This window comes from Mus musculus, chromosome 5 (genome assembly GCF_000001635.26).
Source record: "Mus musculus strain C57BL/6J chromosome 5, GRCm38.p6 C57BL/6J".
NCBI lineage: Eukaryota > Metazoa > Chordata > Mammalia > Rodentia > Muridae > Mus > Mus musculus.
Window position 1 is genome coordinate 149,499,259 of NC_000071.6, and position 21,346 is coordinate 149,520,604.

The 21,346-nt window shown below is 47.5% G+C and overlaps 1 protein-coding gene and 1 long non-coding RNA gene across 2 annotated transcripts in view; one reads left to right on the forward strand and one right to left on the reverse strand.

Moving 5' to 3' along the window:
* The window catches only part of Wdr95 (WD40 repeat domain 95), a 127,486-nt gene that overhangs the window by 14,850 nt on the left and 91,290 nt on the right, over nt 1–21,346 (forward strand). Inside the window, exons 5-8 of the mRNA XM_017320945.2 lie at nt 2,183–2,248; nt 4,247–4,477; nt 5,444–5,526; nt 8,304–8,396. Coding sequence (XP_017176434.1) covers nt 2,183–2,248; nt 4,247–4,477; nt 5,444–5,526; nt 8,304–8,396 — 473 coding nt within the window. The remainder of the gene's footprint in view (nt 1–2,182; nt 2,249–4,246; nt 4,478–5,443; nt 5,527–8,303; nt 8,397–21,346) is intronic.
* Gm15997 (predicted gene 15997) overlaps nt 1–21,346 on the reverse strand; it is a 48,975-nt gene that overhangs the window by 10,203 nt on the left and 17,426 nt on the right. Inside the window, exon 2 of the long non-coding RNA NR_045423.1 lies at nt 4,265–4,447. This is a non-coding gene — a long non-coding RNA (predicted gene 15997). The remainder of the gene's footprint in view (nt 1–4,264; nt 4,448–21,346) is intronic.

Below are 21,346 nucleotides of genomic sequence, written 5' to 3' on the forward strand. Positions count from 1 at the left end.
TTTTGTTTTGTTTTGTTTTGTTTTGTTTTCTGAAGCACAGGCCCCTTACTAGAGAATAGAGTCTTAATAAGCAAGACTTTAGGGGGCTGAAGGCAATTCTCAGCTGGCAAGGTACTTGCTGCAGAAGCACAGGATCTGAGTGTAGCTCACAAGTAAGAGCTGAGTGCAGTGTCATACATCTGTAACTCCATCCCAGTGGGGAGGGGAGAGGAGGGAAGGGATGGGGAGGGGCAGGGTGGCAAAACCAATTGGCTTATGGGAACTTAACGGCCAACTAGTCTAATGCAATCGGTGAGCTTCTGGGTCAGTGAGATGCTGCCTTAGAAAATAAGGTGGATAGCAAAACAAGAAGATGCCCGATATTGACCTCTGGCCTTCGCGTGCTTAGGCACACATGCTTTCGCACACCTGAACACGTACTCACACGTACACCACACCCATAAGATTTTACTCATGATATAAGTTGTCTATGATAGAGGACAAGCTACTCAGATGCTAACCATCAAGATTCCACGATCATCTCTTGTTAAAGAAGATCTGGGGCTGGAGGGCTGTTATACCTGTAAGACTCTGGTGAGCCTTAGCCTACCAGGGACTCCCTGAGTGAACAAGGCAGAGCCGGGAATCGATGCAAAATGCAAGAGGAATTTATTGTTCCAACATGTTGGGGTCACCCTGCACATGGAGAGAGAACGACCACACACAGCCCGTCCATCCAGTGAGCCTTTATACAGTTCTCCAGGCAGCAGCCATTAGGCACAATGTGATTGGCAGAACAATGTGACTTTCAAACTGATTGGTCTATAAGGAATGAGGTGGATGGCCAACATTTACAGAATGTGTCTCTGAGCTGCAGTGGTTGTTCCCTCCTCCCTGTGGTCCGAGGAATGCAATCAGCCCCTCCTTTCCAGAGGGGAGGGGTCTGGTGACATTTTCTAAAGTCCCTGAGCCGACCTCTTCTATTTTTTAGCCAGTGAGCTTCAGGGAAGTTGGCATCCCTAAGCCTCTCAGTGGTAAAGGTGAGGGGTAGGGGCTGGGGGAGAAAATGCCTCCTGAGCAGGGCTGCTCTGCTACTCTGGGGTCTGATGGAATGCATAAACAGCTACGGACAGCGCAGTGTTGGTCTTGAATTCTCCTAGAATGAGATAGACATTCTCTCTCTCTCTCTCTCTCTCTCTCTCTCTCTCTCTCTCTCTCTCTCTCTCTCTCTCCCTCTCCCCCTCTCCCTCTCCTTTTCCCCCCTCTCCCTCCCTCCGTCCCCACTCCCTCCCTCCCCACTGTGTGTGTGTGTGTGTGTGTGTGTGTGTGTGTGTTCAGTGACAAGGAGACCAGAAGACGGTGTTGGATCCGCTGGAGCTGGAGTTACAGAAGGCTGTGAGCCACCTTATGTGGGTTCTTGGAACTAAACTTAGGTCCTTTGGAAGAACAGCAAGCATTCTTAAGCACTGAGCCAGCCCTCTAACCCAGATCTTAGGGGCTTCTTCAACTTGAGTGTTCTTCTATCATGAGAGACTACTATGACATTTTGACAAACGGAGCCCAAACAGCTCGACCATTATCCAATGAAACTCATGTCATGAGGACAGTCTTATGTGTGTGGCGTATCTGTTGGTTTACGGTTTCACTGCAATTACAGAAAGCCCTCAACCAGTGAGGTCCATGTGAGATACAGGTTTTTACCCCTTTATCTTTCAGCTCTGAAACCTTGACCTCTCCAAGAGTTTGGCATACCCTTGGTGGTCACTATGGAGTGTCCCAATGGCCCCCATGATAAGTCCTATTCATTCTGTCACACGTGCACCCCAGCTCTGGGCTGAGCCTAGCTGCTTCAGCAGGGTAACTCCTGATACATCCTCTGGCAAACAGATTGACTTACATCCAGAGCCCTGGAGGGACCATCCCCACCCCCAGACATACTGGAGATCTCCCGGGCTCCAGTGGGGTCTGGACAGGCAGGCTGAATGCAAGCAGTGATGGCTGTCACCTGAGCTTTCTGTCTTCTGTTCCATCTTTCATCCCAGGCTTTTTCATGAGGCCATCCCTCAGGGTGATTTGGTTTATTTAGATATCCATTCCAAAGACCTCACTAACCATGTGTTTGTCTGAAGTCTGGCCCTTCTGCACGAACCACTTTCCTCAATACTAGCAAAGTCTATTTTTTAGCCTTTATTTTTCTTCCCAGAGTATTGGACAAATAGAACAACTCTTCATGAAAATAGACTACGAGGCAGTGGGGAGAATCCAGTGGGTAAGTCACGTCATGTAAATCCAACTTAACATTGGTGAGGGATGCACCCGACACTCCATTGGGAGGCTGGCTTCGCCCCTTTGGCCACTCCAAGCTGATCCAAAGTAAAGTGTGGCTTGCAAATTTCAAATTCTTCTAGGAAGGAGTTTAGCTGGGAACCTCAGTATCTCAGGCAGGCTCTATACAGGATTACCCTCAAAGCAAGAGTAGGAGTCAAAGAAAAACAGCAGTTAGAGAAATCCCTTGGGTCAAGGGTTGCTGGTGGCCAATCCCATGAGCTCCTGAAAGGGTTTGCAGCCAGGACTGTCACAGCATCAGTCCTCCATGAATGTCACCACCATCATCAACATTACTCAGTTTTCAGTGCATGGTTATGAAGAGGTAGGACATCTGCCTTTAGCATGCCTGGCCATGAGCCCATCATCCCTCCTCAGATTGAGCAGTAAAGCCATCTCTACTCAGACCTCTGGCCAATTCACCAGCCCAGTCAGATGTAAGAGCTTGCCATTCTCACCTGGTCTTTAAAGGCGCACTCAAGGCCCCACCCACAAAAAAGAAAGCTAGCAAAATGGGGGGTTGGGAGACATGGAGAAGAGTTAGACATTCCTTAAGTTCAAAGCTTCCCACCTCCATATCTCAGGTTCAAGGGCTACCTTCCTTTTCTTAAGCCACAAAGTGTCTTTTTATGGGCGTCCTGCTAAAATCCTAGGGGAGGCACATAAAGTCCAGTAGACAGGGGCACAAGTCCCGGGACAGCCAATTCTTAGGTATTTGTTCTATTTGGTTGGTTGGTTGGTTAGTTGGTTGGTTGGTAAGCTGGTTGGTTGATTAGTTGGTTGGTTGGTTGGTTGGTTGGTTGGTTAGTTAGTTGGTTGTTTAGTTGGTTGGTTGGTTTTGTTTTCTTAAACAGATCTTGCCTCAAGTGTATTAGTAAAAACAGCATAGGATGCTGGTCATCTGAAAATAGTGTGAGGTATGCCCACCACACCAGTCCATCTCTCTTTACATTGGCAGGTAGAACCCTTTTTCTATAGGGCCTTTACAGGGTTCTGGGCACACTGAGAACCTGAGCTGAAGCTAAAGCCTCTGCCGTGCTATGAACCTTGGACTTTGGTTGGTAGAGCCTATGGCCCTTACCATATAGCTTTGAATCCACTTCCCAAGCTTGGGGTGAGTGATGAAAGTGAGCCAGCTGGGTTTGCGACTGGGGCCCTTTGGCATCTTGGGCTTGACGGCCTTAGGCTTCACCAGGGCCTTGATGGCCTCTGTGGTATGCTCACTCCGTTTGCATTGCTGGCCTGCATCTTCTTCAGGCCTTTCTTGTTCTGAGACAGGGTTTCTCTGTGTAGCCCTGGCTGTCCTGGAACTCACTCTGTAGTCCAAGCTGGCGTTGAACTCAGAGATCCACCTGCCTCTGCCTCCCGAGTGCTGGGGTTAAGGGCGTGCACCACCGCCACCACCCGGCAGTGACTGAGGTTTCTTGATGCCATTTCTGTGCCAGTTTTTTGATTATTTGTGTGGTGTAGCTCTTGTGCAGACTTAGGCGTGTCTACACGGTAACCTGTGGCTCCCACAGTGCCTGGGACCAGAAGATAATGAGCAAGCATTGTTCTTAAGTGAGTCACTGTGCTCTTCCACGGTTGAGACTTTTGATTTATAAAATGAGATTAAATTATAATCCTGGTGAGAATTGAGGTGAAGGCCCACATCGTGAGGGTCAGGCATGGTACATGGCTAGAAACAACTGCCACCATTGTTGAGGTGCCCACTTCACTCCCAGACCACCTTTAGAGGAAGAGGGAAGACATAGGAAGAAAGGCAGACAGCTGGCAACAGAGCACCAGGCCCAGCTGAGAGTACCCTGCAGTAACAGCTCCCCAAGTGTGTGCTAATAATTCTAGTAATGCCCGAAAGAAGAGTTTTATACATTCCCTGGTGAAGAGAATTTCTGAAAACCAAAATGACAGAGGGCCTGACCAGTTGTCCCTTGCTCTCCAGGACAGTTTCTGCACATACCTGCAGCTGGAGTACTCGGAGCAAGCCAAGGCGGCAGCTCGGCAAGCGGAGGCCTCTCTCCTGCTGCCTGCCATTCAGCAGAGGCTGACATATGGGAGACCCGTGCTGCGCATTCTCCCTCTGCCCGATGACACCTTAATCACCCTCCGAGAAGACGGAACTATTTATTTCTGGTCCCTGCAGCTGAAGTTGAAAAGAAAGAAGCCGATTTTTGTATGTGATTTTCATTTGATAAGGATGCTGAGTGCCACGGTTTGATTTTATTTGCTATTTTAAACTGCTCCTTAAGTGGCGTGATTACATAAATTGTGCCCTTGAATATAATATATCCGCGGCAGATTCTGCGAGTCTAGGGGATGTGAATAAAATGCAAGCCCCACGAGGAGCCCGAGATAAATGCTTCTTTTTCGCTTCTAAATTCAGATGAAGTGATGAATTACGCAGGCTTCTTCAGTCATGTAATTTATCATGTGTCTTACTGAATGACAGATGGAACGGGATCCCCACCCCCTCCATGGTTGTGTCCGGGAGGCGGTTCTGCTAAGGTTTTCCATCAGAATCACTAATCAGAAACTCAGAAGCCAGCATGCATTTGGGAAGTGTTATTAGGAGAAAGAATGTCCAGCCCGTTTCTGCCCACCCCCTACCCATCTCATTCAACAAACATTTGAGCTCCTGTGGTAAAACAGGCTCTGTGCTGGGTGCTGAAGACAGAACGAGGACAGAACGTGCAGGCTCTGCCCCCAGGGAGCTTAGAACTAGAAGTTACAACTAAACTTCTCAGCCCCTTCTAGGGGAGAGCATTGAATTAGCTCTTCTAATGTACCAAGTTCCTCCCCTTGAAAGAAAAAATCAATTAAAGAAAACTATGGGGGTTGGAGAGATGACTCTGTGGTTAAGAGCACTGACAGCTCCTCTGGAGGACCTGAGTTCCATTCCCAGCACCCACATGGTGGCTCACAACCATTTGTATCTCTGAGGGGACCAGATGCCCTCTTCTGGCATCTGAGCCCCCCAAACACGCATGTAGTGCCCGTACATATATACATGCAGACCAACACTCATGCACGTGAGACAAAAGTAGACTCTTTTCAGTAAAAATGAAATAAGTTTAAATTAAATAAATATAGGTTTTTAAAGGCATATACATTTGTTTATTTTCACCTCTCAATTCTGTAGGGCAAGTCCACCAGCCGGAAGTCCCGCTGGGTGACAGACATTGTCAGCATGCCACAGTACAACAAAGTAATCGTTGGAACTGGGTAAGTACGCAAGCAAAAAGTGAGCAGTCGTGGTGTGAAGAGATGCAGCTCCGTGCCTGGGGTCACACAAGCACACACATTTGCAGTGTGAGGCCAGCGTTGGAGTCTTAAAGCATTAGAGCCCATGTGTGTAAACAGAGGTACACTTTGTGTGGCTTCATGCCGAGAGCTTAGAGGATGCTGTCTTGTAGAAAAGACTTCCGGAACCAAGGAAGGGCCACGGGAGGAAAATTAGTCTGAGTACTTTTCAAGCATACTTTATTTGGATTAAATGGTATATTTGTTTTCTTATTCATCTAAATTGAGTCTTGACTGCACTGGACTAACTCACAGGGCAAAGTACACAGCAGGAACATGGACGCTGCTGCTGCTGCTGCTGCTACTGCTGCTGTGGCAGTGGGGTGGTGGCCACGGTGGCAGAGTGAGGTCCACAGGGCTCCTGCTTGCAAAGGGCTCCAGCTCACGGGAGTGTGAACTCAGATTGCAGAGGGAGGGTGGAAGCTGAAGACTCCTTATACTTTAGGGTGTGGCTACAGTCCAGGGGCAGGTGGAAGGGTTCCCGTGACTCCACCTACCGTACAAGCCCCTCACCGCTGAAAACCCTCTCCACGACTCTCTTTCACAAGTCCCTGGTGACCAAGCCAGCTCAGTCAGCCAAAGAGGGTCTCAAGGAAAGGAGGGAGGATTGAAAAGAAAATGACAATTAGACAGCATTATAACATGACTCCAGCCAGTGCCGAGGCTGAAGTGGGGTTTAGTTTTCTCCAGCCAGTTTTTATACCATTCTAGGTACTTGCAGAGAACAGGGTCAGTTCATAGACAAAGACATCAAAGACAAAGTCATCAAACAATGCAATAAACAAAGCCCCCCACGACAGCCCCCCCCTCCCAGCCATGGTCACTGTTTCTTGGGGTTTGTCAGGGTGACCAAGATAAAGGAATGCCACACATACCTTGGCTGAGTTTACCTTGCTTGAGCTTTGTATTAGCCCAAATGTAAATATTCTATTCTAAGCTTACTTCCATGTCCTAGCCCAGTGACAAATTCTTTCCAAATTTCTAGAAACTGCCCCAAGATCTCTTCACTCCCTGGGGCTCTAGGCTTTAATGACCAACTCCAACCTAACCCCGTTTTTTATTAAATATAATTGTTCATGAGGTTTAATACTTTATATTAATTCATCATCAAAAATATAATTGTTGAAATATCAACATAGTTAATATAATCAATCTAATAGTATGCTAACTACTAAGCAGCAAATATACATTTGTAAATTTGTCTCAATTTGATTTTTAATTTTTTATTATATTATTTTTAATCATTTTTTTGAAAAAGATTTATTGCTTATTTGTGTGTGTATGTGTGTGTGTGTGTGTGTGTGTGTGTGTGTGTGTGTGTGTATTATGGATGTATGAGTGCAATACCCAAGAAGCCCAGAAGAGGGTGTCAGACCCACTGGGACTGGAGTTATGGGTTATTGGCAGCAGTGAGCCATCTAATGTGGGTGTTGGGAATGGGGCTCAGGTCCTGTGGAAGAGCATCAGGCCTGGTCACCTTTCTAGCTCCTGCGTTCTTTTTTTTTTAATCGTAACACTTGCATACCTTGGATACAGTATCTAATATATGGATACTCCCTGCAATGATCAGATTATGGTAATATTTACTTTGCTTAATCATCAATCAAATGTTAATCATTTCTATGTGTCATTGAGAGAACGAAAAGTGTCACAGTTTATTTTAAACAGTAGCTACCCTGCTGTGCTGTAGAAAGTAAGAATTGCTCCTTTCAGTTTTGTTGTTCCTCATTTAAATTCTTTCTCCCATCACCCCGACCTTCTCCATTGCCCTTTGCAGTGTCTAGTGACCTCTACTCTGCTCAGTTCTGTGAGATTCATGTGTGTCAGCTCCACCAACAAGAACGCACTGTGTGTCTTTTCTTTCTGTGGCTTATTTCACTTGACACGGTGACCTCCTCCAGTCTGATTTTTGAAAAAGATGCTTAATGGCCTTGTTGTGTGGGATCTCACCACAGTTCAGTGACTGACATGACCGCTTATTAAACACTCTAAGCTGGCCAGTGACACACTTCACTGGGGTCCAGGGAACCACATTTGAACTGCATTGTCAGGAAGGGAGAGGAAATGACATTTAGCACAGGGAAGCCCAGGCTCGGCCTGGATTAGAGCGTGGTGTGAGCTATCTGTTGCTTTCGTTTCCCTGACAGAGCTGTTCTCTTCTCAGTAGCCCCAAGGCAGGGTCAAGGACAGTTGGGTCAAGGTACTAGTAATGATCTAGAGAAGAGGGCAAAGAAGGGAAGGCTGGGTGAGGTAGCTAGTGAAGAGCCCTTCACTGCCTCACATTCCAATCTGATGTCCTATGTCCCCCACACCAAAACCTGACATACTGAGCAGTTTCCAGGCTTTGGACCAACCACCTTCTCACAAGTCACCTCACAGCATCTTGGTGGCTCATCTCTAACTCAGAGATTGTTAGGATCCCGTTTTACAGAGAAAGGACCTTACAGCCGGGTTCCAGAGCCAAAAGCTGTACCAGCCCCTGATGGAGAAGGGCCAGCCACGTGGCGGGGCTTAGCACCCTGCTGAAGACATCCCTACCATAGAGAGCTTTCTGGAAGTCTGTGATTCGAACCCCATAGGGCGGGGTTTTCACTGGTTGGGCCCCTCCCCCTTTGTGGGAATCGGTGGGATTTAAAATACTTCTGCAGAGATGGGGTGAGGAACTCCCAGTTGCCTTCAACTGTGCTTGCCTTGAACAGGAGCCGGGAGCTGCAGCTATATGAACTCTCGAACTTGGAGCCTTACTGTCGAATTGGTGGCCTGGAAGCCGTGCCCCTGAAACTGGACTACTGGTAAGAAGGTCCACTCTAGGGAGACTGCCTGTGGGTAGCTCACCCCCCCCCCCAGGCTTCTCCTTGGGCAGCACACACTAAGGGCTTCACCTAGCATATCTCTCCATGCCACACAGCCCAGTTATGCTTAGCCGAAGGACTATCCTTCATCAAGCAAAGAGATGACCACCAAAGAACCAAAACTGGCTTGGGCAGTGGTGAAACGGGCCTTGAATTGTGTGGGAGGCAGAGGCAGGCAGATCTCTGTGAGTTCAAGACCAGCCTGTTCTACAGATGGAGTTTCAGGACACCCAAGGCTACACACACACACACTCCAAAACAAAATACACACACATACACATGCAATCAACAAAACAAAATAAACAAAAAGAGCCAAAACTGGTTTCTGAGTCATTCAGTTACCAATGACATTTTATATGTGGCTAGATTACCTTTCTTAAAACTCTATTCAGAACATAGTAATAATCCGCTTTTCCTATCTACCGAGTCCCTGACTGGCCATACGGACAGCTTTTGAATGGTGTCTTAGTCAGCTTCCTGTTGCGGTAATAGAATGCCTGAGAATGAGCACATTTATAAAGAAAGACGAGAGGCTATTTATACTCGAGGTTCTGGCTGTTGAGAAGCATTATGGTGTGGTATCAGCTTCAGCTCTGTCTCTGAGAGGGCGCCTGCTGCTCTGACTCACGGGGCAAGGGAAGCGCCCAGCTGTGGAAGAGATAAAACCCAAGGGCTAGGCTTGATCTGCAGCAAGTGTCTCTCAGGGAAACTCAGCCACTCCTGGCCCACATGACCCAAACTTCCACCAACCCCTACCCCACAATGCTGCTACCAAGGGGACTAAGACCCAGCACGAGTTTTGCCGAGGAATATAAATATCCACCTTACAGCAGATGGCACACCAGCTCCTCTGATTTCCCAATCTCCAACACATGCCAGACAGGTGACCTCACACTACACCCAGCGCTGCACCTTGCTCCGCTCACCCTTCCCATTCATGAATAAGACCTGCTCCCACAAGGTCGTGCAGACTCTCTGAGTAGGTGGCTCCCACTGAAACTGCCATTCTCCGAAGCTCACATGGTATCTCCGTGAAAACTCCTTGAGGCGCTTTCAGACCCATGGTGCCTAGCCCTTGGCTGTGCTGGCCCTGCACCCAGCCACTGGTGTGCGGGTCCTGAGTGACTCACTGATGACTCTGGTATCTTGGGCTTTGTTGCTACTCTCTGGCTCCTACACATCTATTGACATCTACTAGGAGTGAGGAGCCTTGCACATATGGTTTCTGCTCAGAGGGCCTGGTCCTTGCCACGCTCTCTAGTCCTCTCCACCTGGGGTCTACAATGAGGTCAGAAGGGGGCGTTTCAAACACTTTGAGCATAAGTGCCCAACATGCACCCCTCCACCCCACCCCACCCCCCTGCAACCGCCAGACACACACCTACAGGAGTTTTCATAGTGAATGGTTGACATTGATTGCTTTTTTTTTTAATCCATGTTCACTTACAGTTTCTTAAAGTGACAGTGTGCTAACATCACTTTGAGGAAGGACCATAAAAGAGATTCACAGGGATATAGCTTATCCTGTTGAGATGGCCACCCCTAGGTAGCTCTTCTACTCTAGACACTGCCAGGGCTCTGGAGAAGCTGGGGTGGGAGGTGAAGACACGCAGAGGCTCTGAGTCACACTTCAGCCCCTTTACCTCTAGAGAATTAGATAGGTGACATCTTTATCCACAACCACAGGGCAGATCAAAGTCTTCTGGTATACAAAACCCCTAACACAGCTCTCCAAAGCACACCATTTGGGCTGGTGAAATGGCTCAGCTGGTAAGAGCACTGGCTGCTCTTCCAAAGGTCCTGAGTTCAAATCCCAGGAACCACATGATGGCTCACAACCATCCATAATGAGATCTGACCCCCTCTTCTGATGGGTCTGAAAGCAGCTACATACATTGTACTTATGTATAATAATAAATAAATCTTTAAAAAAAAAGCACGCCATTCCTACAGGGAATACTTTCCTCACCCAATTCACATGGGTTCTGAGGATGGGAACAGGGCTAAACAGTCCTTGCCCTCCGAGCTGTTCAGACTTTTCCTGGTCCATTCTCACCCCCACCCCCACCCCCAGCCCCACCCCCACCCCCAAGTCACGGGCTTCCTGAGTTGAACAGGAGCATCAAGCCTGCAGCCCCAAAGCTCATCTGAGATGGAGCTAGACCTAGGACCCCCAATGGGGCTGTCTGTTAACGATGTCGTTACCTGAAAACCCTGAGCTGATGACCCCGCATCCTATGGGAAGGGAAGATTGTCCCAAGAGTCTCAAAGCGCAATTCAAGGCGCTTCTTTGCCACTCTGAAGTGGGCCCTGATTGCCTCTTTCTGTCGTCTATCTTCTGTCTAGAGGGCCCCACCCTCTCCAGGGGTCTACAATGAAGCCAGAAGGGGGCGCTACAAACACTCCGAGCACAGGTTCCCCCCCCCCCCCAACACACACATACACCCTCTTACTCCCAACCCCGCCCTTTACAGGAGTTTCCTCGGTAAGTGGTTGACACTGATGGATTTTTTCCATCTTCACTTACGGTTTCTTGAAATGACATAGTGCACTAACACCACTTCGGAACTACTTTCTGAACAGCAGTTTATAACCTCACAGATTAAGCATGCGTGAGGAGGGCTGTGGGCCTTTAGACGACCTCTATGGCTGTCCGGCTCGTTCTTTCTGCGAGTCTAGCAGAGCAGAGAGGCAGGCACTTGGACATTAGTTCCGTTTCACCTCACCTCCCTCTCACACCCAGACCTAATCACTTAGCACAACCGGAGACCCAACGTGGTATTTATCGCAATATCCTGGAAGAGCAGAGTTCTGGGAAGTACAATGGGAGCTACTTACAGGGGCTGGCTGCTGCAGGGAACATTAATCACGGTCTCGGAGTATTTTCCTGGGAGCACATTGTAAACTAATTACCATGTTGAGGCCCCACTCTATCATTACCCATAATGCATGATTTCAAACGTAATCCCGCTTCTGTTATATATATTCACTCCATTGTAGACACACTCTGAGGTACACCTCAGCCCAAAAACATCTATCTACAAACATAAAACAGAAGGAGGCGGGAGAGAGGATTTTTCTTTTTCTAGCAAGTGCTCGACCCCTGAGCTAGATCCTCAAGGGAATATTGTTACTGCGAGTGGCAAATGCCCATCTCATGGAGTCTACAGATGGCAGAAGTCGCTCAACAGCTACTTTTGACGAAATGAATAGATATATGTAGCAACAATTTTTATTATTTCAGCCTGACCACCTATTTATCCATACTCTCACCCAGAGAAAGATGTTGACCTCGTTCTATGCTAAACTTTGATAGATAGATAGATAGATAGATAGATAGATAGATAGATAGATAGATGATAGATAGATGATAGATAGAGAGATAGAGAGATAGATAGATACTATTGGAAGGAAAGAAACAGATTGGCCAACACAGTTGTGTTTGGTAATGAAGAACCACCTGTCCTGTGACAGAAGTAGCCTAACCCTTCATTATCATATATATACATACATACATACATACATACATACATACATACATACGTATAGATGTCCGTATGTGTGTATATGTATACATTTATTATGAGTATATATAGTGTATGTGTGTTTTGTTTGCATGCTTGTGCATGCCTGGTGTGCCCACAGAACCCAGAAGAGGGCACCAGACCCTCTGAAACTAGATTTACAGATGGTTGTGAGCCACCATGTGGGCTGTGGGAATTGAACCCAGATCCTCTGGAAGAGCAGCTGATGCTCTAAACCACTAAGCCATCTCTCCAGCCCCAGAGTGTATGATTTAAGTCGATGTTAAAGGGAGCACACCCGTGATGAAATGGGGAAGAGATCAGGAGATTTGGGGTTTTCCTTATTCCCTATTAAAGACACTCTTTAGGGTTCCTCCTCTTTGGCAGTTTTCCCTCATCCCTTCCCAACAGTGTCCGCTACAGTAACAGGGCAGCCTGGGAGAGCAAGTAAGACCTTAGAAGCCCCCACAACGCACACTTTAGGATACACAGGAATCCCCACCACCAAGCTTCTGCCTGAGCTTTGCTGTGGGATGTCCCTAAGGAATGTGGACCTCTGTCCTGGGGTAAATGTGCAGCCATCTTGCTGGACCCTCCAGCTCTCTCAGCAGTCAGGGACTAAGTTGGGAATGGATGCTGAAGGAAGCTGAGGCCTGAGCCTTCGTCTGACTGGGAACAGCACACAACACCCCTGAGAAGCTGCTTCCCATTCAATGGGTCCATAAGTCCCCCACTGTGCCCACTTGGTTTGTGACTTCTCCTTTTGCCCCATCCTCTCAGCCAGTGATACAGTGATCTCACTGAATAAGTAGAACCTCTCAGGGAAGAAATTCTACCAACTGTCGTCGTCGTCGTCGTCGTCGTCGTCTTCTTCTTCTTCTTCTTCTTCTTCTTCTTCTTCTTCTTCTTCTTCTTCTTCTTCTTCTTCTTCTTCCTCTTCTTCTTCCTCTTCTTCTTCCTCTTCTTCTTCCTCTTCTTCTTCCTCTTCTTCTTCTTCTTCTTCTTCCTCTTCTTCTTTTCTTCTTCTCCTCCTCCTCCTCTTCCTCCTCCTTCTCCTTCCTATTCCTCCTCCCCTTCCACCCTCCCCCTCTTCTCTTCTCCTCCTCCTCCCCCTCTCCTCCTCCCCCTCCCCTCCTCCTCCTCTCCTCCTCCTTGTCTTTCTTCTTCTCCTTCTTCTTTTTCTTTGCCAGCACCAAGACCTTCTCTGCCTTCTCCATTGCCAGACAAGCTTTCCTCACCCCTCTGCTAACTCCTCCATGTAGACTCAGGTACTCAAAGCCACACCTCCTGAAAATCTTCCATGAATTTTACATTCCTCACTAGATGCAACAGATCTGCTAATAAAGATGCTATTGTTTCCATATATTGAAAAAAAAAAAAAAAAGAAAGCACAAGCAAAAAACCTCTCTAGTGTAATTGTTCTGTTAGTCAATACCCCACCTTAGCCTGTTTGTTGTTTCATCTGAGGCTGGATAATTTATGGAAAATAGAGTCTCACTCAGCATCAGGAAGGTCTTCTTCCTGCATCACAATGTGGCAGAGAGCACCACACAGGACAGAGCAAGTCCAAGCATGCTCAGATCTCTCTCCCTCCTCTGTGAAACCAACCCCCTTCCCCCCCCCCCCAATCGCAGGCCTCTACCCTCATTACCTCAGATCCTAATTAGCTCCCAAAGGCTGCACCTCCGAGCACGATTAACATATCAATTTGGGGGTTAAGTTTCCAGCCCATGAATTTAGAGAGGGAACAAGGCATTGAAGCCAAGCCATCCAACTTTCAGCAGAACTGCTTTGAGAATGGTGCATGCTGGTAATTGGAGCACCAGGGAAGCAGAGGCTGAGGACTGAAGTTTTAAGACTTGTTTGGAATGTATACTGAGTTTTGAGCTACACTGGGATACATGATGAAGCCATGTCTCAAATAAGTAAGTAAATAGATAATAAAATAGGTAGGTGAGTGGATGGATAGACAGATGGACAGACAGCTGGTTGATAGAGAAATAGATGATTTATAGATAGGTAGTAGGTTGATGATAGATAATAAATAGATGGTAGATAGATAATAGATAAATAGATGGTAGATAGTATGTAGCTAATATATAGGTAGGCAAATGATTGGTGGATGGATGGTAGAGAAATAGATGATAGATAGATAGCCAGACAGATAGATGATAGATACCTCCCCAACTGAGACCTCATCCTTTCTTACCCATGCTAGTTGGTAGGTCTGCTGCTAGAGCCCAGGCTCTGGGTGAATCTGACTATACTTTGCTCAACAGCCTTCAGCAGATCCAGTGGGCTTGGACTCCAACTGCAGTGAGCCCTTGTGCTCACTGAGGCCTGGCGTGGGGGCTGCACCCCTCTTAGCGTCTTTGAGATGCAAATGTGAGCAGACCATCTAATGAGTCTGGTCTACTTGGGTGGAATTTAAGACCCACGTGGTCCTCTCAAGACTTGACAGTTCCCACGAGTCTCCAAAATGAGCTGCAGCACCTATCTGACCTAGCCCTGGCTGCCTCTCTAGGCTATGGTACCATTAATTTTGTTCATAATAAGCACACACTAAGCCAAAGATGACCTCCTGTCTTTCCTTAGTTGGGCCACGTGTGGGATTGTTATTTCTGGCAGTCTAGAAAAGATCTAATGGCAGTAACCAGAGGCATTTCCACATGCGCTGTAATAAGAGCGGCCTCTTGCTCTGAAAGGGCCAATGGCCCCTTGCAGACAGTTTCCCATTCACCTTAGTCACCCCACCACCTTTCATAACAGGAGTCAACGATCCTCTCCATCTTGAGGAGGGAACCAGGGGTTTGTTTTGTAATTCATCCTTCTGGATCCCATAGACGAGGGAAGAAAAAGAAGAAAGGCTCTTTGAAAATCAAAAGCAGTTTCCGGGTGGAGGTGGTGAGGTCATCGGAATTTCGAATACTGCGCTATGTCAGAAATTGCCTCCCTTGCCTTTCCTGCGATTCCGAAAAGTTCAAACAAACAGAAACTGGCCTCGGTCCAGACACAGCTGGGCATTTGCAACTTCCCAGGCCCCTGTTCCTCTCAGTGGCTTTGCTTGGAGCTCGTCCTGCCCTGAGTGCACTGAGCTTGGGGTGTCTGACAGGCTGAAGTTCTTCCCTGCCGCTGCATTGGATGCTAGTTAAGTAAATTCACCCTTGCCTCCCAAATGAGATGCTTTCCTTTGCTCCCTGCATCAATGGTAAAGCGTGTCGACTAGTGGCCACAGCTGAGAAACCCCTGCAGAAGGACCTTCCAGGTCTAAATTTGGCCTCCTCCAATCTTAAAAGGAAATCCAGCGTGGTTACTGTCTGTGAGGGTGGCCGTTGCTAAGGGGCCAATGAAACAACAGGCAGGCTGTCCGGATTCTTGTGGTGCTTTGGCTTCTTGCCAGAGCCTTAGAGCAGTAAGAATAATTTCTGGGCTTTTTTTCTGAGATGGATGTAATTCTGGGGGTGAGAGGAAACTGTTTGTGGAATCTGAGTCTCTTAAAGCACTGGGTCATTTTATTCTTTGAAGTAAAATCAGAGAGTGCTTGGGGGTGGGGGTGGTGAGCAGAAATCTCCACTTCAGCCGACTCTTTCCAGTTTTTCTCAAGAATCTTCTGGGGGAAAAAAAAAAGTCATGCCGGTACCCAGAAGCAAAAACCCGTTTCATAAGCGGTGCCTTGTATGCATGGCCCAAGGGTACTATAGCAAGCATGGATTTCAGTCCATAGGATGTACCCTACTTCCCAAAACTTAATTTCATTTTTATTTTGAGTTCCTACCACTGATAATAATATCAGCTACTTCAAGGTTTCCTTGGTAATGTTGCCTTACTTCTGGGGCCCCTTGATAGGACATCAACTGCTCTTGATTAACTGAACACACAGGGAGAACTAGGCAGCTTTCTGTCACTGTGGTGTAGTACCACAGTATTTTCCCTGTCCAATTACATAAGTATAAAGGAGGCCTGTGATTGGATAGGGAAAAGGGAGGCAGAGCTAAGAATTACAGAGACAGAGAGCCTGGGGCGGGGGGGGGGGGGGGGAGAAGGCAAGAAGCATGGCCACAAGTAACCAGCCACAAGTAGTTATGATATCATAAGGTTAGAATAATTGGGTTAAGGCTTTTATCATTATCAATTGGTTCTAAACTTATTATGTTGACATTTTATAATTGTGATTTTACTGATATATAAATCTGATTGGCTAACTATAAGCTTCAAGAGTTTTGATTTTACCGGGCTACTGGATATTGTGATATCTAACCATGATGTTGGGGGCCCAATTTGATTACTGGACAGAGCCAGCAGGACCCTGCCAGGACATAGCATTGTGCAGCCGGTGCCAGCACTAGAGCAGGAGCGTGCCGGTTCTTTTTTAATATTTCCTACAACAACGTGGTATTTGGGATAATCAACTTATCAGAAGCAAAAGGTTATTTGGGTTCACGGTTTCAGAGATGTTAGTATTGGCGTGTTGCTAAGGATCAATGGTGACATAGTATTGTAGTATATGGTTGCACAAAGCCCAAGGGAAGAGACTCCAGGTCTCATGACCCCTTCAGGGTCATATGTTCCCTACCCCACTCCCCAGTGGCTAAAGACTTCCCCAAAGCCCCACTTCAGAAGATTCCACCTGTCACAAAATAGTGACCCCCTTAGGGGAGGACATCTGCTCTCAGCATACACGGGCCAAACTACTTGACAAAGACTTCAGACCCTGCCTCACTCAGCCAGTGGCTCAGCACACGGTGGCCCACGCCATCCTCTTCTCTGCCTCTGTGTCACACCTCGGTTCACAGTTCAGAGGCTCCAGCCCCCTGGCCAGCTGCATCCATTACTCCAGACCTGAGGTGAGGCTGAATATCATGGCAGGTAGCTAGATGGACAGGAGGAAGCTGCTCACTCACATTAGACAGGAAGCCACCGGCTCTAACTGTAACCTAAACTGAATGCCCAGTGACTTCCTATAAAAGTTGGGTCTGGTTCTCCCTCCCAACCTCAGGCTCCTAAAAATAAGACTCAGACTCAAACTCAAAATATATTTACAAATACCTTGGCCATATAGCTAGACTCCTCTCTAGATCATAACTTAATATAATCCACTTATTCTGATCTACATTCTGCCACATGGCTCGGGTACCATGCAGCTGTCTAGTCCCGTCTTTCCAGGTGAATCTCCAGCATCTGGCTCTATCCCAGAATTCTTTCTGCCTCCCGGATGTCCCACCTTCTATTCTACCCTTTCCTATAGGCCATAGGTTTTTAATTGACAGGTGATGCATCCACACAATACACAAGATGCTCTCTCTACTACTTAACTCCAACCAGACTCTCCTCTTAATGGTTCTTATTACCTTCCCAAATGGTACCAGCAGCTGGAGACCAAGAACTCAGCATGGGAGCCTGTGAGGGTCATTTCACATTCATGGTCACTCCTCTTGGATGCTCACTGCCTTCCTCCCCACAGTACCCTACAGCTGGCACTCACAGCTGGTACCCACACCTGGCACCCACAGCTGATACCCACAGCTGGCACCCACACCTGGTACCCACACCTGGCTTCTCTGTCTCCCTTTCTTATAGTTCTTCACCCAGTTTTCCTCCAGCTTAGAGGGTTCATTTACTCTTGGGAAGATCTTCCCATTATGCCCGACTGCTGAACCCCCATGTCCTTGTTCTCCCTGACCCCTGCTCACTCCCTTTGCTGCAGGACACCCATTCCTTGTGTTCTTCCAACACCCCATACTCCCTGACGCCAGAGCCTTTGCATTCATCATTATCTTGGAAGACCTTCCTGCTTGTGCTCCACACTCTGTATACCCTGCCCAGAGAGGCCCTTTTCCCACCCCTAGACTCAGAATTCTTTGTGACTCTCACCTGCTTCATTTACCTCCACGACGACAATTTCCATCACATGACTATCTTATATACATTAGGCTCAACTTCTTATTTTACGAACACCCCCCCCCCCCCGCCAAAGCACAAGTGTCATGATAGGAGGGTCCTAATCCATCATGCCCCAGAGGTCTAGAATGAAGAATGGATGGATTTGGAAAAGTTCCCAGAACCTGCCAGGCCCTGTGCTAAATGCCACATTCATTTCAATGGAAGCAAGACACAAGCAAGCAATGGTTAATTTGACTGGCAACTTGATTGGATTAATAGACGCCTGGTCAATTAGTAAAGCACACCTCTGTGGGAGTTTCCAGAGACCATGAGATCATAAGGACTCTCACGTAACAGATAGTTTGATTTCTTTCTTTCTTTCTTTCTTTCTTTCTTTCTTTCTTTCTTTCTTTCTTTCTTCCTTCCTTCCTTCCTTCCTTCCTTCCTTCCTTCCTTCCTTTCTTTCTTTCTTTCTTTTTTTTTCTTTTGGTTTGGTTTGTTTTTTCTTGACAGCCTCGTAGGTGGGAGGCAAAGTAACTGGAGACGTGTCTTTGGAGCTCTATCTTGCTCCGGCCCCTTTCTGTTCTACTTCCTGGCCACCATAATGGGAACTGCTTTGCTCTGCTCCCAGGATCCCAGAGTCAGATAACTCCACACCACCATGCTCTCCGCACCTTTGGAAGTTGTGAGCGGAATAAACATTACATTATCTCTCCCATTTTGTTCACGGCCTCTGCTTCCATTTCTGCTTCCAGATTCCTGCTTTGAATTTCCACCCTTGATTGCCGAGAGGAACTGTAACTTGTAAGATGTAATGGGCCTCTTTCTTGCCCCTCCCCCGGCTTGCTTTTGCTCACAGTTCTGACACACCAGGAATGGGTGGGACAGCAACCCTAGGGTGGCCGGGTGGGTGGGTGACAAGTGGGGATGAGACATCTGGGAAGCCACAGGTATGTGTGTTAGTGGGGCAGAGCTACAGAGAAGTGTAGTAGGAGACCTAGGGTTGAAACAGGATTGGATCCAGATGGGCCTCTCCTCAAGCAGCCACAGCAAATGGTGGATCTCTGGGGATCTACATGTTGTATGCAGGCAGACGTGACACCCAGAGGTGGGGCTGGACCATCCTATTGGTTAATTGAAGTTCTGTCCTGCATGTTGATTGACACACCACAAACAAGGAGAGCTTTATGAGTGACTTTCCCTTCCAAAAACAGTGGTTACTACCTCTTCTGTACTGACCAAATTGTAGGGAGAGAAATAAAACCCACTGGGCACAGGAGCTTATCTTGGAGCGGGAAGAGATGAATTCGCTGTGCTGAGGGGAGCCAGAGAATGTCAGGCAGGAGTCTATGTCAGAGCAGCATTGTGGTGGGACCGGAAGGGAGAATGTCAATGGCCCTGGGCGGTCAGGTGAGTCTGGAAGCTGGGCAGTACTAGCACACCTGGTGTGTACAGGCAGTGTGTGTGGTGGCTTGGACTTGCTTGAGGGTTGATAAAACCTAACCCCCTAGATCGGTGTTTCTCAACCTGTGGGTCAGGACCCCTTTGGTGGTCATATGACCCTTTCACAGGGGTCGCCTAAGATGGTTGGAAAGGACACATTAAGATTCATAACAGCAAAATTAGAGTTATGAAGTAGCAGTGAAATGCTATGGTTGCGGGTTCCCCCACAGCATGGGGAACTGCATTAAAGGGTCTCAGCATTAGGGAGGCTGAGAACCACTGCTGATTTTAACCACCCACATAATACATGATCAGTTGGGATGCTAGAAAAGTCAAATGTGGGAGCTGGAGAGATGGCCAAGATGTCCTTGCAGAGGACTCTGGTTCAGTTCCTAACACCCATGTCTTGACTCATGATTTCCTATAACTCCAGTTCCAGAGGCCCTGACAACCCTCTTCTGGACTGCATGGGTGCCTGTATGTATAGGGAGCTCATATGTACACACGTATGCATAATATGAATCTTTAGAAAAGACCAATGCCAAGGACTAAGAGCAACCAGGTTAGGGCATCAGAAATACAGGGTGTGTGTGTGTGTGTGTGTATGTGTGTGTGTGTGTGTGTCTGTGTTTGTGTGTGTTTCTTTGTGTGTGCCTCTGTGTATATGTCTTGTGTGTGTGTCAATGTGTGTGTCTGTGTGAGTGTGTCTGTGTGTGTTTCGGTGTGTGTATCTGTGTGTGTGTCTGTGTGTGTTTCTCTGTATGTGTCTGTGTGAGTGTGTCTGTGTGTATTTCTGTGTGTGTGTCTGTATGTGTCTCTGTGTGTCTGTGTGTGTGTGTCTCTGTGTGTGTCTGTGTGTGACTCTGTGTGTGTGTGTATCTGTATGTGTGTCTCTCTGTGTGTCTGTGTGTGTTTCTCTGTGTGTGTGTGTTTCTGTGTATGTGTGTGTCTGTGTGTGTCTGTGTGTGTGTATCTCTGTGTGTGTCTGTGTGTGACTCTGTGTGTGTCTGTATCTGTATGTGTGTCTCTCTGTGTGTGTTTCTATGTGTGTGTGTGTTTCTGTGTATGTGTGTGTCTCTGTGTGTGTGTTTCTGTGTGTGTGTGTGTGTGTGCCCATGTGTGTGTGTGTGTGTGCCCATGTGTGTGTGTGTGTGTGTATTAGTTCAAAGAACTGGAGTTAAAGCCTTGTGATTGACAGTTATTCTTACCAGTAGCAGCAAGTGAGGGTCAAGCTTGGAGAGATCGGGAACACGGGCAACTGCTGGAAAGAAGAGGGTGAACCTCTCCGTGAGCTTTGTCAGCAGGAAGACCACTGCTGACTGTGGGGGCAGCTGCTGCTGGAGCTCTCAAAGGACCGTGGAGCTGGGCAGTGGTGGCACATGCCTGTAATCCCAGCACTTGAGAGGCAGAGGCAGGCGGATTTCTAAGTTCGAGGCCAGCCGGGTCTACAGAATGAGTTCCAGGACAGCCAGAGCTACACAGAGCAACCCTGTCTCCAAAAACAAAACAAAACAAAACAAACAAAACAAACAAACAAACAACAACAACAAAGGACCATGAGAAAAGATAAGACAAACAGTATTACAAAGCCTGTTTCTTTCCCCTAGTGGGAGAAATGGCCTGTGGTTGTGTACTAGAGGGAAGAATCCAGTCAAAACTAGAAACTGTACAATGTAGAAGAGAGAGAGGAGAGGTGCTGAGCTATAACCTGGGTGAGATGGGATGGGGCCTAATGCATACATCAGGGCTGGCTTCTTGGGTAGCATGGCTGGTTTGTCTGGAGGGACCTGAGGGAAGGCTGAACTGGTCCGGACACAACTATGTATGCTTGTGTTCTAAGAACTGATAGGGGATCTTTTGGGGGCAATTTCTCCACACTCTAGAAAGTTCCTGTGCTGGTTAGTTTTTGTCATTGACACAAACCAGAGTCACCTGGGAAGAGGGAATCTCGGTTGAGGGATTGACCACATCATACTGGTCTGTGGGCATATCTATGGGGCATTTTATTAATGGATGACTGATTTGCGAGGGACCAGTTCACTG